General features: G+C 42.7%; 1 protein-coding gene across 2 annotated transcripts; it reads right to left on the bottom strand.

Moving 5' to 3' along the window:
- Positions 1-8,554: 8,554 nt before the first annotated feature.
- Positions 8,555-13,112, bottom strand: LOC106607921 (cdc42 effector protein 3). 2 transcript variants are annotated; one of them, XM_045720896.1, is made up of 3 exons: positions 12,881-13,010; positions 11,185-11,269; positions 8,555-11,067 (listed from the first exon to the last, which is right to left on the bottom strand). In XM_045720896.1, the coding sequence occupies exon 3, from the start codon at positions 10,988-10,990 to the stop codon at positions 10,373-10,375; it is 618 nt and encodes a 205-aa protein (XP_045576852.1). In that variant the 5' UTR covers positions 10,991-11,067; positions 11,185-11,269; positions 12,881-13,010; the 3' UTR covers positions 8,555-10,372. The 2 variants fall into 2 exon arrangements, with proteins under 2 accessions (XP_045576852.1, XP_014060874.1); XM_014205399.2 differs by lacking the exon at positions 11,185-11,269 and having other exon boundaries at positions 12,881-13,112.
- Between the last annotated feature and the right edge of the window lie 1,140 nt (positions 13,113-14,252).

Genomic DNA, 14,252 nt, shown 5'->3' with positions numbered 1-14,252 from the left:
ATTCACCCTTGACCCATCATCCTCTACTCTCATCACTGCCTCAGCATATGACACCTTCTGTTCTACTCTGACCCTGGCAACCTCAACCTGTCTCTCTCTCACCGGGCACTTCTGATCCCCAGCAACATTGGCACCCAATTGACACAGTTTTTTCCACCGATACTAGACTTTCCTTTGTCCCATGCCCTTCTGCACACTTCTCACATCTCGGAATCTCCCTCCGTACACACTGCTGCATATGACCATATACATGGCCTAGCCTGCATCTGAGAGCAGCATCCTCGTTTCATCAGTGATTGCTGTAGTTCTTGCATTTGGCCTCTGGGCAGAAAGAATCAACAATACCGCTCACCTTTTACCACTTTGAGTGGTTGATAATATCCCAGGCTTATATGCGCTGTGCGCAATAGCCTGGGGATGAAGCAGAGATCTGTGTATAATGACGAGATGCTCATGTCTTTGCACTAACAATGGGAGTTTTTGTCCCAAAGGCAGGAAGGCAGGCGACAAGCCTACTGTAGGTCTGTATATTAAGACCATAGAAATTAATTGGGCTAATTCTGGATAGATTATGGTGTGAGCAATATCTTTCACTTCACCTTTTCCTCTTTTGATGTGGTTACTAACCATGCAACTACCTTACCATGAGAGTTTGGACTTCTGTTTTAAAGCCAGGGGATGAGTCTGAGTCATATTTTACTGTTACAAATAATTTTACATTTTTAGTTAATAAAACGGACTATTTTTTATTAAAAGTAGTCATGATGGTTGTACTGTTGCTTGTATGCGTTGTATCCGTGTGCTTACTGACTTTCACCCTAATATTGGCTACTCTAGGTAATAGCCCTGCTGCCACGAAATGGCGCAATTATTCCTTACATCGTTTGTCATTGATGTCCTGCGTTAAAAGAAAAAAAAAAAATTAGTGGATTTATTTTTTTATTCGTCCACTGTTGATACAGTCCCAAAATGTTTTGCATGTCAGCAGTCAAGTTTTCAAGATATAGGATTTTCAAGAAGCAAAGTGTCACTTGCCACATCCTCATGATGATGCGTTTTTCCGCGGCTTAAAGCACAACTGAAGGCAAAACAACTTATGAAATAGAAAACGGGCTATGTGGCATCGATATTAGTCAGAAACTGAAGCTGGTTAGCTTTAGAAAACCCTGAGTAGATCTAGCTTTCTTCTTATGATACCCCTCTGCCCATCAGCACAGTGGATTTGACTTTGTTTGCATACAACACGACACAATGCAAATAGGAAATAGGTAGCAGAGAGAACAGTCTATGACTAGGGTGGCTTGAGTCTTTGGCCATTATTAGGGCCTTCCTCTGACACCGCCTGGTATAAAGGTCCTGGATGGCAGGAAGCTTGGCCCCCGTAATGTACTGGGCCGTACGCAATACCCTCTGAAGTGCCTCGCGGTCGGAGGCCGAGCAGTTTCTATACCAGGCGGTGATGCAACCAGTCAGGATGCTCTCGATGGTGCAGCTGTATAACTTTTTCTGGATCTGAGGACTCATGCCAAATCTTTCATTCTCCTGGAGGGCGAATAGGCGTTGTCATGCCCTCTTCACGACTGTCTTGGTGTGTTTGGACCATGATAGTAAGTTGGTGATGTGGACACTAAGGAACTTGAAGCTCTCAACCTGCTCCACTATAGCCCGGCGATGAGAATGGGGGCGTGCTCGGTCTTCCTTTTCCTGTAGTCCACAATCATCTTCTTTGTCTTGATCACGTTGAGGGAGAGGTTGTTATCCTGGCAGTGTCTGTCTCATCGTTGTCGGTGATCAGGCCTACCACTGTTGTGTCGTCGGCAAACTTAATGATGATGTTGGAGTCGTGCTTGGCCATACAGTCATGAGTGAACAGGGAGTAGAGGAGGGGACTGAGCACGCACCCCTGAGGGGCCCCAGTGTTGAGGATCACCGTAGCAGTTGTGTTGTTACCTACCCTTACCACCTGCAGGCCTTGTAGTTGGGTTTTCAGAGGTCATGGGACTAGACAACCCTGCATGATGCAGTCTCATGACTCAGCTGCCTCTGCTACAGCACTCTCTCAACCAGTGCTCTCAACGCAGACACACCCTTCCCAACCCTGACACAAGGTAGCTACTTCCCACGTTGTGGGACAACAGTGCTTGGCAAGCGGAACCAAAAGGACACTGTGTCCCGGAATTGTTGCCATTTATGCACTCACCGCTGAGTAGACTGTATCAAGGTGACATCTAGATGGTTATCAATATTAGTTATTTCTTCTGTAGGCTACTGTCCTACTTGAAATAAAATAATAGGACGGGAAAAAATGGCGACACTGTGATACAGCTGCTCAGCGGGAAGCATCTCAGGTTGGCAAGCATCTCCATACACCTGTGATACAGCTCTCAACCTGCTCGAGACACTGTGATACAGCTTATGGTCCATTTACATGGAAATTATTTTTGTGACGACAGCATACAAATACACAATATATTACATGCAGAACGGGAAACTGGAAAGTTAGTACACAAGTAACACACATTTTCACATATTCATAGCCCCTGCATGCTACTCTACGACCACGTATTGGCCCTGCATCTGTCCTATGTCCCACTGTTCAGCAGCTTGATGGCTGATGGAATTAACCTCTCCTTGCTCCTATTCTTGCTGAACATTTGAACCTTTAATGTCCTTCTGAAGAGCACCAGCTCAAAACATTGGGCAAGATTGTGTGTGGGGTCCTCTATGATGCACTTGGCCTTGTCCCTTGCCCGTTTATCAGAGGCCATGAAGCCCCCTGCACTGCAGCCCGCAGAGCTTGGACCCCAGGTTCACAGTCCGCCTAAGGATACCCTTAATAGCCACTGACAGCCCACCGTACCAGGCCAGCAAACTAAAAATTACAAACTTTGTTATTCACATGTGCTATATGAGCCTTAAACCTGTACATCTGTTTCTCTCATGGAAAAAGAAACTAGTGTTTTTTCCTCTCTTGTTTCTAGGTAACTTAGTCACACGACCAAAGACAAAGGGCCGTCTGACAGTGACCAGTTTCTGGTCCATCCTGTTATTTTTGTTGTGTGGAGATATGAAGAGAACAGAGGCTAGCTTAAGCAGCAGCGACAATTCTATCAGCAGAAAGGAGTAACAAAACTGGCATTATCACTTGTCTGTACTCTATGTTCCCATCATGATCTCACGCACCTGCTAAACTACCATGTAGACAAAGGTTATAAAAGCTGAGACCCAACTCTTGTTCGTTGGGCTCTTAACTCTGTACACTTCGAGGGATTGTTAACCGCTCCAGAATTGCAATTCTTATAATAAAAGGTTGGTGTTTGAAGAATCTAAATTCTCTCTTCCTTTCTGGTTAGAATTTCCACGACAAAACAGAAAGTCAGCACACTCCATATGGCAGGAGTAGTAGTTGGAGAGTATCCGGGTGTTGACATTCAGTTGTCTCAGTCTGAGCAAGAGGTATAGTCGTTGTTGGCATTTTTTAATTGATGTTCTGAGTGTTGGCATTAAAAGAGAGTGTGATGTCCATGATGGGTCCCAGGTACTTAAATCTCTTCACCACCCAGGACTAGGTGACTGGGAGTGACGAAAGTTGTGATGGTAGTGAGTAACATAGCTCCGCCTCCTCACCCACACATCTGGATGTTAAGGAAGTAAAATGGACCAGTCTCCCTGTTAGAAGTTCAATGTCTCAATACTGTAGTATGATTCACCTATCTTCTTGCAGAATCAAATGTTCTAGTTTAGGTTATATGTACAGACTTGTGTTTACATATTCAGTTACATGTACACTTGAAAAGTTTTAAATGACGACAAGGATGTCTTCAAAATTATTCTAGCAATTTTTTAGGGTCCTAGAGAAGTATGGGTTGTATAGATTAAATGATTGAAAGAAGGGTTTAGGTCTATGTAAAATGTTAAGCCTCCTCCCTCCTGATATACACACACAGGCTAGGACCCAGGAGTGGAAAGTGAGAACAGACATTTCAAAACAAGTCTTTATCACATGGCTGATCATGCAGGCCATGCTCTCCATACCTGACATGCATTTTGGTATTACCACCTCTCATTGGAATGCCAACCATGCATAGATACCCACCTGTAATGATATAATAGCTTGTCAGGAAGAACCTATCTTCTGCTGGGTCATACAATGGTCAGTAAGCTACAGTGTAAACCTCACTCATGCACCAATGTGCCCATGCCAGTTTGGATAATGGATCATCTGTTTGTTGTGAGTGGGTCCATTCAATGCACATTACAGGAAGATGTCCCTCAAAGCACCATAGGACTACTTAGGCACCTTGCCTTTCTCTTTAAAACAGCAAACTGATCAATTATAATGAGTTGGCCACTAGGCTTTAGCTCCACGGGCTAACACAGTCTTGGGACACAGACGATTCAGGTTCAAAGTTAGTCAATCACACAGTCAGACTGGGTAACAGGAGAAAACCACAACTCTCCAAATATCAACTTTATCGGGTTGTTCTACCCATCATATACACTGAATGTACAAAACATTAAAAAGACTTGCTCTTTCCATGACAGACTGACCAGCTGAATCCAGATGAAAGCTAAGACAAAAGAGCGAGACAAAATATTTAAGTGCCTTTGAACGTTGGGAGTAGGTGCCACTGCAACGCAGCTGGGGTTGTCCATGCTCAACAGTGTCCCATGTGGATCACGAATGGTCCACCACCCAAACGACATCTAGCCAGCTTTATACAGCTATGGGAAAAATTTTAAGTCAACATGGGCCAGCATCCCTGTGAAATGCTTTCAGCACATTTTAGAGTCCATGCCCCAACGAATTGAGGCTGTTCTGAAGCCAAAAGGGGGGAGTTACTAATGTTTGGTAAAATGTTGAAAAATGTTGCTCTTACACAGTCTGTAATGGGATCTGTATTTGGAACTTTGCGTCAATGCGCCTGTAAAAGGCACACTACTTTAACTTCCAAATTTTATAAAAGCTGAATAGATTTTTCAGCCGTGGGTGTGTGAACATTGAGTCATGCTTACTGCAATCATTATTTCTCATGATTTCAGCACAAAAGTTCCAAATACAGATCCCATTACAGACTGTGTAAGAGCAACATTCTTCGATCACACACTGAGTATACCAAACATTAAGAACACCCCCTCCCCCTTTTGGCTTCAGAACAGCCTCAAATCCGACCATGACTCCATTTTGCTCCTGCCGTCCTATAGGCAGAAACTCAAACAGGATGTACCAGTGACTAGAACCATTCAACGCTGGTCTGATCAATTGGAATCCACACTTCAATACTGTTTTGATCACCCGGACTGGGAAATGTTCCTGGAAGCCTCAGAGAATAACATCGATTTATACGTTGACTCGGTGAGTGAGTATATAAGGAAGTGCATTGGAGATGTTGTACCCACTGTGACTATTAAAACCTACCCTAACCAGAAACCGTGGATAGATGGCGGCATTTGAGCAAAACTGAAAGCGCGAACCACCGCATTTAACCATGGAAAGATGACAGGATATATGGCCAAATATAAACAGTGTAGTTATTCCCTCCGCAAGGCAATCAAACAACCGAAATGTCGGTATAGGGACAAAGTGGAGTCGCAATTCAACGGCTCAGACATGAGACGTATGTGGCAAGGTCTACAGGCAATTACGGACTACAAAAAGAAAACCAGCCACGTCACCGACATCTTGCTTCCAGACAAACTAAAACACCTTCTTTGACCGCTTTGAGGATAATAGAGTGCCACCGACGTGCTACCAAGGACCCCCCTCTCCTTCTCCGTGGCCGACGTGAGTAAGACATTTAAACATGCTAATCCTCGCAAGGCTTCTGGCCCAGATGGCATCCCTAGACGAGTCCTCAGAGCATGAGCTGGCTGGTGTGTTTACGGACATATTCAATTGCTCCCTATCCCAGTCTGTCTCCCCACATGCTTCAAGATGGCCACCATTGTTCGTGTACCCAAGAAGGCAAATGTAACTGAACTTAATGGCTATCACCCCGTAGCACTCACTTCTGTCATCATGAAGTGCTTTGAGAGACTAGTCAAGGATCATATCACCTCCACCTTACCTGCCACCCTAGACCCACTTCAGTTTGCATACCGCCCCAACAGGTCCACAAACGATGCAATCACTTCAAGAAACAGCAGAGGGAGCACCCCCTATCCACATCAACGGCACAGTAGTGGAGAAGGTGGAAAGTTCCTCGGGGTACACTTTACAGACAAACTGAAATGGTCCACCAACACAGATAGTGCGGTGAAGAAGGCGCAACAGCGCAACTTCAACCTCAGGAGGCTGAAGAAATTTGGCTTGTCACCTAAAAATCTGACAAACTTTTACAGATGCACAATTGAGAGCATCATGTTGGGAATGTATCACCGCCTGGTAAGGCAACTGCACTGCCCTCAACTGCAAGGCTCTCCAGAGGATGGTGCGGTCTGCACAATGCATCACCGGGGGCAAACTACCTGCCCTCCAGGACACCTACAGCACCCGATGTCACAGGAAGGCCAAAAAGATCATCAAGGACAACAACCACCCGAGCCGCTGCCTGTTCACCCCGCTACCATCCAGAAGGCGAGGTCAGTACAGTTGCATCAAAGCTGAAAGAGACTAAAAATAGCTTCTATCTCAAGGCCATCAGTCTGTTAAACAGCAATCACTAACTCAGAGAGGCTGCTGCCTACATACAGACTCAAATCATTGGCCACTATAATAAATGGATCACTAGTCACTTTAAATAATGCCACTTTAACAATGTTTACATATCTTACATTACTCATCTCATATGTACAGTTGAAGTCGGAAGTTTACATACACTTAGGTTGGAGTCATTAAAACTCGTTTTTCAACCACTCCACAAATGTCTTGTTAACAAACTATAGTTTTGGCATGTAGGTTAGGACATCTACTTTGTGCATGGCACAAATCATTTTTCCAACAATTGTTTACAGACAGATTATTTCACTTATAATTCACTGTATCAAAATTCCAGTGGGTCAGAAGTTTACATAAACTATGTTGACTGAGCCTTTAAACAACTTGGAAAGTTCCAGAAAATGTCATGGCTTTAGAAGCTTCTGATAGGCTAATTGATATAATTTGAGTCAATTGGAAGTGTACCTGTGGATGTATTTCAAGGCCTACCTTCAAACTCAGTGCCTCTTTGCTTGACATCATGGGAAAATCAAAAGAAATCAGTCTGGTTCATCCTTGGGAGCAATTTCCAAACACCTGAAGGTACCACGTTCATCTGTACAAACCAAATTACGCAAGTATAAACACCATGGGACAATGTAGCCGTCATACCGCTCAGGAAGGAGCCGCGTTCTGTCTCCTAGAGATGAACATACTTTGGTGTGAGAAGTGCAAATCAATCCCAGAACAACAGCAAAGGACCTTGTGAAGATGCTGTAGGAAACAGGTACAAAAGTATCTATATCCACAGTTAAACGAGTCCTATATTGACATAACCTGAAAGGCCAGTCAGCAAGGAAGAAGCCACTGCTCCAAAACCGCCATAAAAAAGCCAGACTACGGTTTGCAACTGTACATGGGGACAAGATCGTACTTTTTGGAGAAATGTCCTCTGTTCTGATGAAATAAAAATAGAACTGTTTGGCCATAATGACCATCGTTATGTTTGGAGGAAAAAGGGGGAGGCTTGCAAGCCGAAGAACACCAACCCAACCGTGAAGTACGGGGGTGGCAGCATCATGTTGTGGGGTTGCTTTGCTGCAGGAGGGACTGGTGCACTTCACAAAATAGATGGCATCATGAGGCAGGAAAATGATGTGGATATATTGAAGCAACATCTCAAGACATCAGTCAGGAAGTTAAAGCTTGGTCGCAAATGGGTCTTCCAAATGGACAACGACGCCAAGCATACTTCCAAATTTGTGGCAAATGGTTTAAGGACAACAAAATAAAGGTATTGGAGTGGCCATCACAAAGCCCTGACCTCAATCCTATAGACAAGTTGTTGGCAGAACTGAAAAAGCGTGTGCAAGCAAGGAGGCCTACAAACCTGACTTAGTTACTAATACTACCAAATACTAATTGAGTGTATGTAAACTTCTGACCCACTGGGAATGTGATGAAAGAAATAAAAGTGGAAATAAATCACTCTCTACTATTATTCTGACATTTCACATTCTTAAAATAAAGTGGTGATCCTAACTGACCTAAGACAGGGAATCTTTACTAGGATTAAATGTCAGGAATTGTGAAAAACTGAGTTTAAATGTATTTGGCTAAGGTGTATGTAAACTTCCGACTTCAACTGTATATACTGTATCTTATACCATCTATTCCATCTTGGCTATGCCGCTCGGCCATCGCTCATCCATATGTATATGTACATATTCTTATTCCATCCCTTTAGATTTGGGTGTATTAGGTTGTTGTTGTGGAATTGTTAGATTACTTGTTAGATATTACTGCACTGTCGGAACTAGAAGCACAAGCATTTCACTACACTCGCCTTAACATCTGCTAACCATGTGTATGTGACCAATACAATTTGAGTCGATAAAACTGTACTATAACCCTTCATCAGTTACATCAATCAGTTACCTTTATTTAAGCCAACACAAATGATGATAAGACAGTAGCCTGGATGAATTATTCCAATACAATGGCCATGTCAACATTCACAACGGATGTTTTTGGAACAGCGTGGGTTTTCTGACAACCTATGCCGTGGCCAGGCTTCTACCAAGCCTGTGAAGGAGAGTCTGCTAAAAAAGGCAGACTTGTCGAGAACAGACGTGTTTTTGAAATGGTTAGCAGTGGGTAAACACAGTGCATCTTCCACAGACAACAACTAATTCATGTTCTCACACAGATGCAGAACACAATAATTGGTGTGGTTGTGCCTCAGTCCCATTGTTGAGATTGCATGAATCCCAAGAGTCGAGGGAACAAAATGGAGGATATTACATAGGATACAGGGAGTGAAATGAGTGTGATAAATAAAGAAAGCATACTAATAACATGGATGGCCATACTGAGTATAGATCTTATAAAATGCAGATTTGTTATAGGCCAAAATAGCTGTGTGGTCCGAGTGGCTCAGTTGGTAGAGCATGGTGCTTGCAATGCCAGGGTTCTGGGTTTGATTCCTATGGGGGACCAGCATGAAAAGTAAAAACAATTAGGCACTCAACTTTAAATTGCTCTGGATTATTCTTGATAGTTTCTGTCAAAAAGCTTGAGGGAGATTTATAAAATGAATATATTTAAATAATGGACATTGACCCACTGGACCATGAAGTAATGAAGATGCACATACCAGCCAATATAAGGCTGTGAAATATCTCCTTCAGGTGGCGTAGAAAGACAAATGAATGTGATAGTTGTTACAAGATGGGCCACCAGGAGGTAGCAGTGATGTTAAAGAATAAAGTGGCTCAGATGCAAAAAGTAAGCACCATCTTAGCTTTCTGGTTTTTATTTCACAAATAAAAGCTTATTCTATAGAGTTTAAACACAATGTGATTTCATTGTGCTGGGCAGAGTTCATGCTCCACTTTAATCTAACAGATTATGATATGGGAAAAGGATCGTTGGTGATCTTTGCTTTTCCGAAGAAACTTTTATAGACATACTATTCACAGTCACGCCATAAACCATGTCATAAAGACTTATACAGTAGTATATTCATAAAGGTTTGTTGGTGAACTTTCCCCTTGAGTACTTGGTAAGAAAAACAAGAAATAGGTTTATACGTATACACTCGAGTGAGTCGTACTGTAGCTGATTTAGATACTATAGGAGAGCTAGTTCTCATTATCCCTGTATAGTAGGCCTAAACATTGAAAAGAAAAAGCAACCAGTGTTCTTTCAGTGTTTCACCACAGAAGTTGTCAGACAAGCTTCAGTCATAAATGTCTGTCTCACAGCTCTGTGTCATAGTTTATAGTCTGTCTTTTTTACCTTTCACAACATGTCTCCTCTAGATACAAATATGTGACATCGGCTGTCATTAGGTCACACGACCGAGGTGGAGTGGATTGTCATTGGCTCACAGAGCTTTCACCTGAGAAGGGTAAATGTCTAAAGCGTTGACCCAGATATGACACATCCCTCTAATTACATAATCTTGCATCCAAAAGAAGGAAATATTATACAATCTGTCCTCTATGTAGGCAGTAATTGAAAACAATTGTGCCGATTAGCATCCTGACAGTTGACAATGATTCAGCCCATTTGTCCATCCATGGCACAACCTCTTTCAATTCCCATTAGAAAGGAAGGAGTTTGGAGTTCTCCCTATGTACAGTGTCTGGTACAGTGTCTTGGGTTTCTTGAAAGGCCCTTAGAACAAAATATATTACAATCATATGTATGAGGGGCACCCTTCTCAAAGTCTCACTGGTAAAGCTGGTCCATCACCTGCAGGACATCTTCTAGTATGGATGGCCCCAGGTCAAGGTTCAGGGCAAAAGACAAGTCTTCCTCGACCACTGGAGAGGCCTCCACTGGGGGACAAGGAACCTGTTGGGGGGCCGCGTTCAATTCAAATCCATCCGGACCCATCGTTAACCCTCCCTCCTCTTCCTGCTCCTGCTTTACCTCCTCTCGTTGGTACAACCCATCATGCTCCACCACCTCCACATCATCTAGTAAAGACAGGGAGTGGCACTTATTGTGCCTGAAAGCCTGGGGAAGGGTTCTGGCTTCGGCGGACTGTGCATCCATCTCTTCTGGGCTGAGGAGTCGTAGGGGCTTGGGTGGGGCTGGGGAGGTCCCTTTGGAGTAGAGGTCCTGGTGGCTTTGAGAGCTGTGGAGGATAAGACTACCAGTCCGGTGGAAGGCTGTGGGGTCGCCGAAGTTATCACCGTGGGCATCCAATCCGATGTGGGAGAGGTGACGGAAGTCACCCAGTGGTAGGCTGATCATGTTGACTGACAGCAGCTCACGGCGCTTCTGCTTGCGGGGCCAGCGCATGGTGGCCGATTTTAAGTACAGGGAAGTCTTCAGAGGCATAGACTTGATTGTGTGTAACGTCAGTTAGTGAGTTCAAGGTCACTCAGTTGAAGGGTCTAGTTGGCCTTTAGGCAACTCTGAAATTGTGAGGACAAACAAAATAGATTGAGAAAACTCACTTGTAATTATTTGATAATCATTCCATAGTTTTATTTTTCATTTTGGCATTTCATAGATACACCCCAAATTCCAACCTTTGCCAAAATTTGCCACAATTGCCATGACCTTGGATTCCAGGATGAGATGGGTCCATTTATGGACTGGTACCTGCAGCAGTGACTGTATAATATAGGAACCAGTTTTTATTGTAGACGTCAAAGCAAACACGCTGTAATACTCTTCTAACTTCACACACATAGCTTGCTGCACAAAGGTTAATCTAGTAAGAGTTGATGCTTAAAAAAATGCTGAATTAATTGTCTCTTAGAGGGAAAAGTCTAAACAACAACCTCGTACAGAGGAGGCTGGTGGGAGGAGCTATAGGAGGATGGGGATCAATGTTAATGGCTGCAATGGAAACAATGGAATGGTACCAAACACTCCAAACACATGTAAATAACGTGTTTGACTCCATTCCATTGATTCCATTCCAGCCATTACATTGATCCTAAAGCTCCTCCCACCAGCTTCCTCTGACCTCTTGTACTGGAACGTGAACACTGGGGCACCTTAGTTTGTTAATAAGTAACCTTGGAGACTTGCTTTTATTTCAGGGCTATTACTTTTTAGCATAAAAACATTTTCTTTTTCTTTGACTGTTGCTGTGATTGCATTAGATTTGATTTCACACAATGTCATCATTCACACCACAGGAGGTTGGTGGCACCTTAATTGGGGAGGACAGTCTCGAGGTAATGGCTGAAGTTTCCATGTGTTTGATGCCATTCCATTTGCTCCGTTCTAGCCATTATTATGAGCTGTACTCCCCTCAGCAGCCTCCACTGGTTCACACTATATGTGTCTAAAGCTGCTTGAACTTTTGAGATAGTGTTGCAATCATGGCTTGTTCTAACTGGTAGTTCCACATTTCACTCAGATTAAAGATTGGAAAGATCATATTTTTTCCCCAAGGATAGTGTTTCATATTCATACACCTGTAATGGAACAACAGTTGGGAATTCTAAGGAAAACTTTTTCTCCTGACTGGAAGACAAACTAGTTAGGGACTTTCACAATTTATACAGAAATACAGAAATCCAAGTTGTACAGTTCTGTACAGTTAGTACAAGATTCAACAAACTTCCTGATAGTTCCAATTATGGATCCTCAACAAATTAGCTCCAATGGAGACCCAATTATTTATCTAAGATTTGTATGTGGCTTTTAAAGGTTTCTCAGAGATCGGGATATTTGATAGTGGTTAGTTACTTACTGCAGCCATGAGGACAATGTGTCAGATACTGCCTCAGGTAAGCTGAGATAGCTGGTATGATTCAAATACAGTAGAACTGCCAACTTGTTATGCTGTTTCCAGATTAAAATAAACAATTTCTTTGGAAAGTTAGTTGTTCCACTGACAAAGTCAACACGGTAACCACTAACTAAAGCCATTATATAGGCCACACCGTTTGATCAAGCTGTAGTGAGGAAAAACCTTTACTGTACACTCTTAGAAAAAAACGGTTCCAAAAGGATTCTTCGGCTGTCCCCTTTTTGGCTCAAGGTAGAACCCTATTAGGTTCCATGTAGAACACTCTGTGGAAAGGGTTCTACCTGGAACCAAAAAGAGTTCTACCTGAAAACAAAAAGGGTTCTACCTGGAAATAAAAAGGGTTCTTCAAAGCGTTCTCCTATGGGGACAACAGAAGAACCCTTTTAGGTTCTAGATAGCACCTTTTTTTCTAAGTGTGGCGTTCATTTACTTATTGCTTAAAAGTCTTGAAAGTTTACCTGTGTCTCTTTGTATCCTGAGTTAATTTTATGCTCACTCAATGTATTTCGCTCTTCTCGCTCTTCTCTGTTGGGTTAGAACACACAGCTCTCCAGACGTTCTGTGTTTGAATGAGCGCCCTGGACAGCCTTATCAGCTCACCTGTGTCTGTGGGGCGTTTGTATGAAGTGATAAACCTCCGGTCCCTCCCCCTTGATTAATCTCTGTCTGTGAGTGTCTTCTCTCGTGACCATCTTCTCTCAGGTAGTTCTCTAGTCTAAATAAGCTGTAGAATAGAGCATCACCTTTTATTGTGGAAGCGTGAAGCTCATGTGAACTCTACACTGCTTGGGTTTCTTCAAGGAAGGTAGGGAAAGGGGGCAGTGAAAGATGTTACTGTATCACTTGCCCTATGGGTTGGTGAATTCCTGGGGAACAAGCCAAAGCATCTCTTCCTATAGGGTGTGGGTTTTCCAATGGAACTGACTTAGGTCTACTGTACATGTATAGGAAGGGGTGGGATTGTGGGTGGGGGAACAAATAACAAAAATCACTCACTACCTTCGGATCACCAGGCATTCGCCACAAAATACTCAAACAGATATCTATTTAAGTAAATTTACTATTTATGCCACTGTTTATGTAAACATTTTCCCTCTGAGATTTTCTCTAAATATAAACATATCAACCACATAACTGCTCCTATCTGTCAAATGTGGAATACAACAAAAACTGTGGAGAATCTATTATAAATCACATTGCATCGTGGCTGCTATCGGCACCCAGTGTGTCATTAACTTAAGTATGGTATGCTTGGAGCAAGTCAGAATACTCTAGTTTGACATAACACTACAGAAATAGAATGAGTGAGATGAGGTTTGCTAGAGAGGACATCCTGCCTGTAGCGTATAAACAACAATCAAAGGATCTTAAGTCTAGAATATGAAAATGAGATGGAATATCCTGTTGTTTTATGTATACAGACACCTTGTAATTATGTGTGTGCCACCCCAGCTTAATGATTCATAAATATAGTAAACAAATTCAGCTTGTCTTGGTCTGTAATGATTGGATATTGTGAAAGGAATTTTGGGTTTTGAGTGCTGTTAAGTGGTCCCAGTAGCTGCACACTGGGCACAAACTGGTTGAATCTGTTGTTTCAATGTCATTTCTCAATGTATTGTTACGTGGAAAATACATTGGATTTGAAAAAAGGGTGAAATTTCAACCACAGGATTATGTCATCATGGTAAAGTTCAGCATAAGCAAACTTTGAATAAAATATGTTGAATTTGTACCTTTAAAACGTCGTCAGATTTTTAACATTATATACACTATGAGAAATAAATAAACAATAAGCTGGGCAGCACCTCCTACTGGAAAATGTATCTA

Source organism: Salmo salar, chromosome ssa06 (assembly GCF_905237065.1).
Source record: "Salmo salar chromosome ssa06, Ssal_v3.1, whole genome shotgun sequence".
Classification (NCBI taxonomy): domain Eukaryota; kingdom Metazoa; phylum Chordata; class Actinopteri; order Salmoniformes; family Salmonidae; genus Salmo; species Salmo salar.
The sequence above is the reverse complement of the archived record's forward strand: the minus strand, read 5'-3'. Positions and strand labels throughout refer to the sequence as shown.

Excerpts from the sequence above, each read along its gene's own strand:
- LOC106607921 (XM_014205399.2), bottom strand. The coding sequence starts at position 10,990 with ATGCCTCTGAAGACTTCCCTGTACTTAAAATCGGCCACCATGCGCTGG.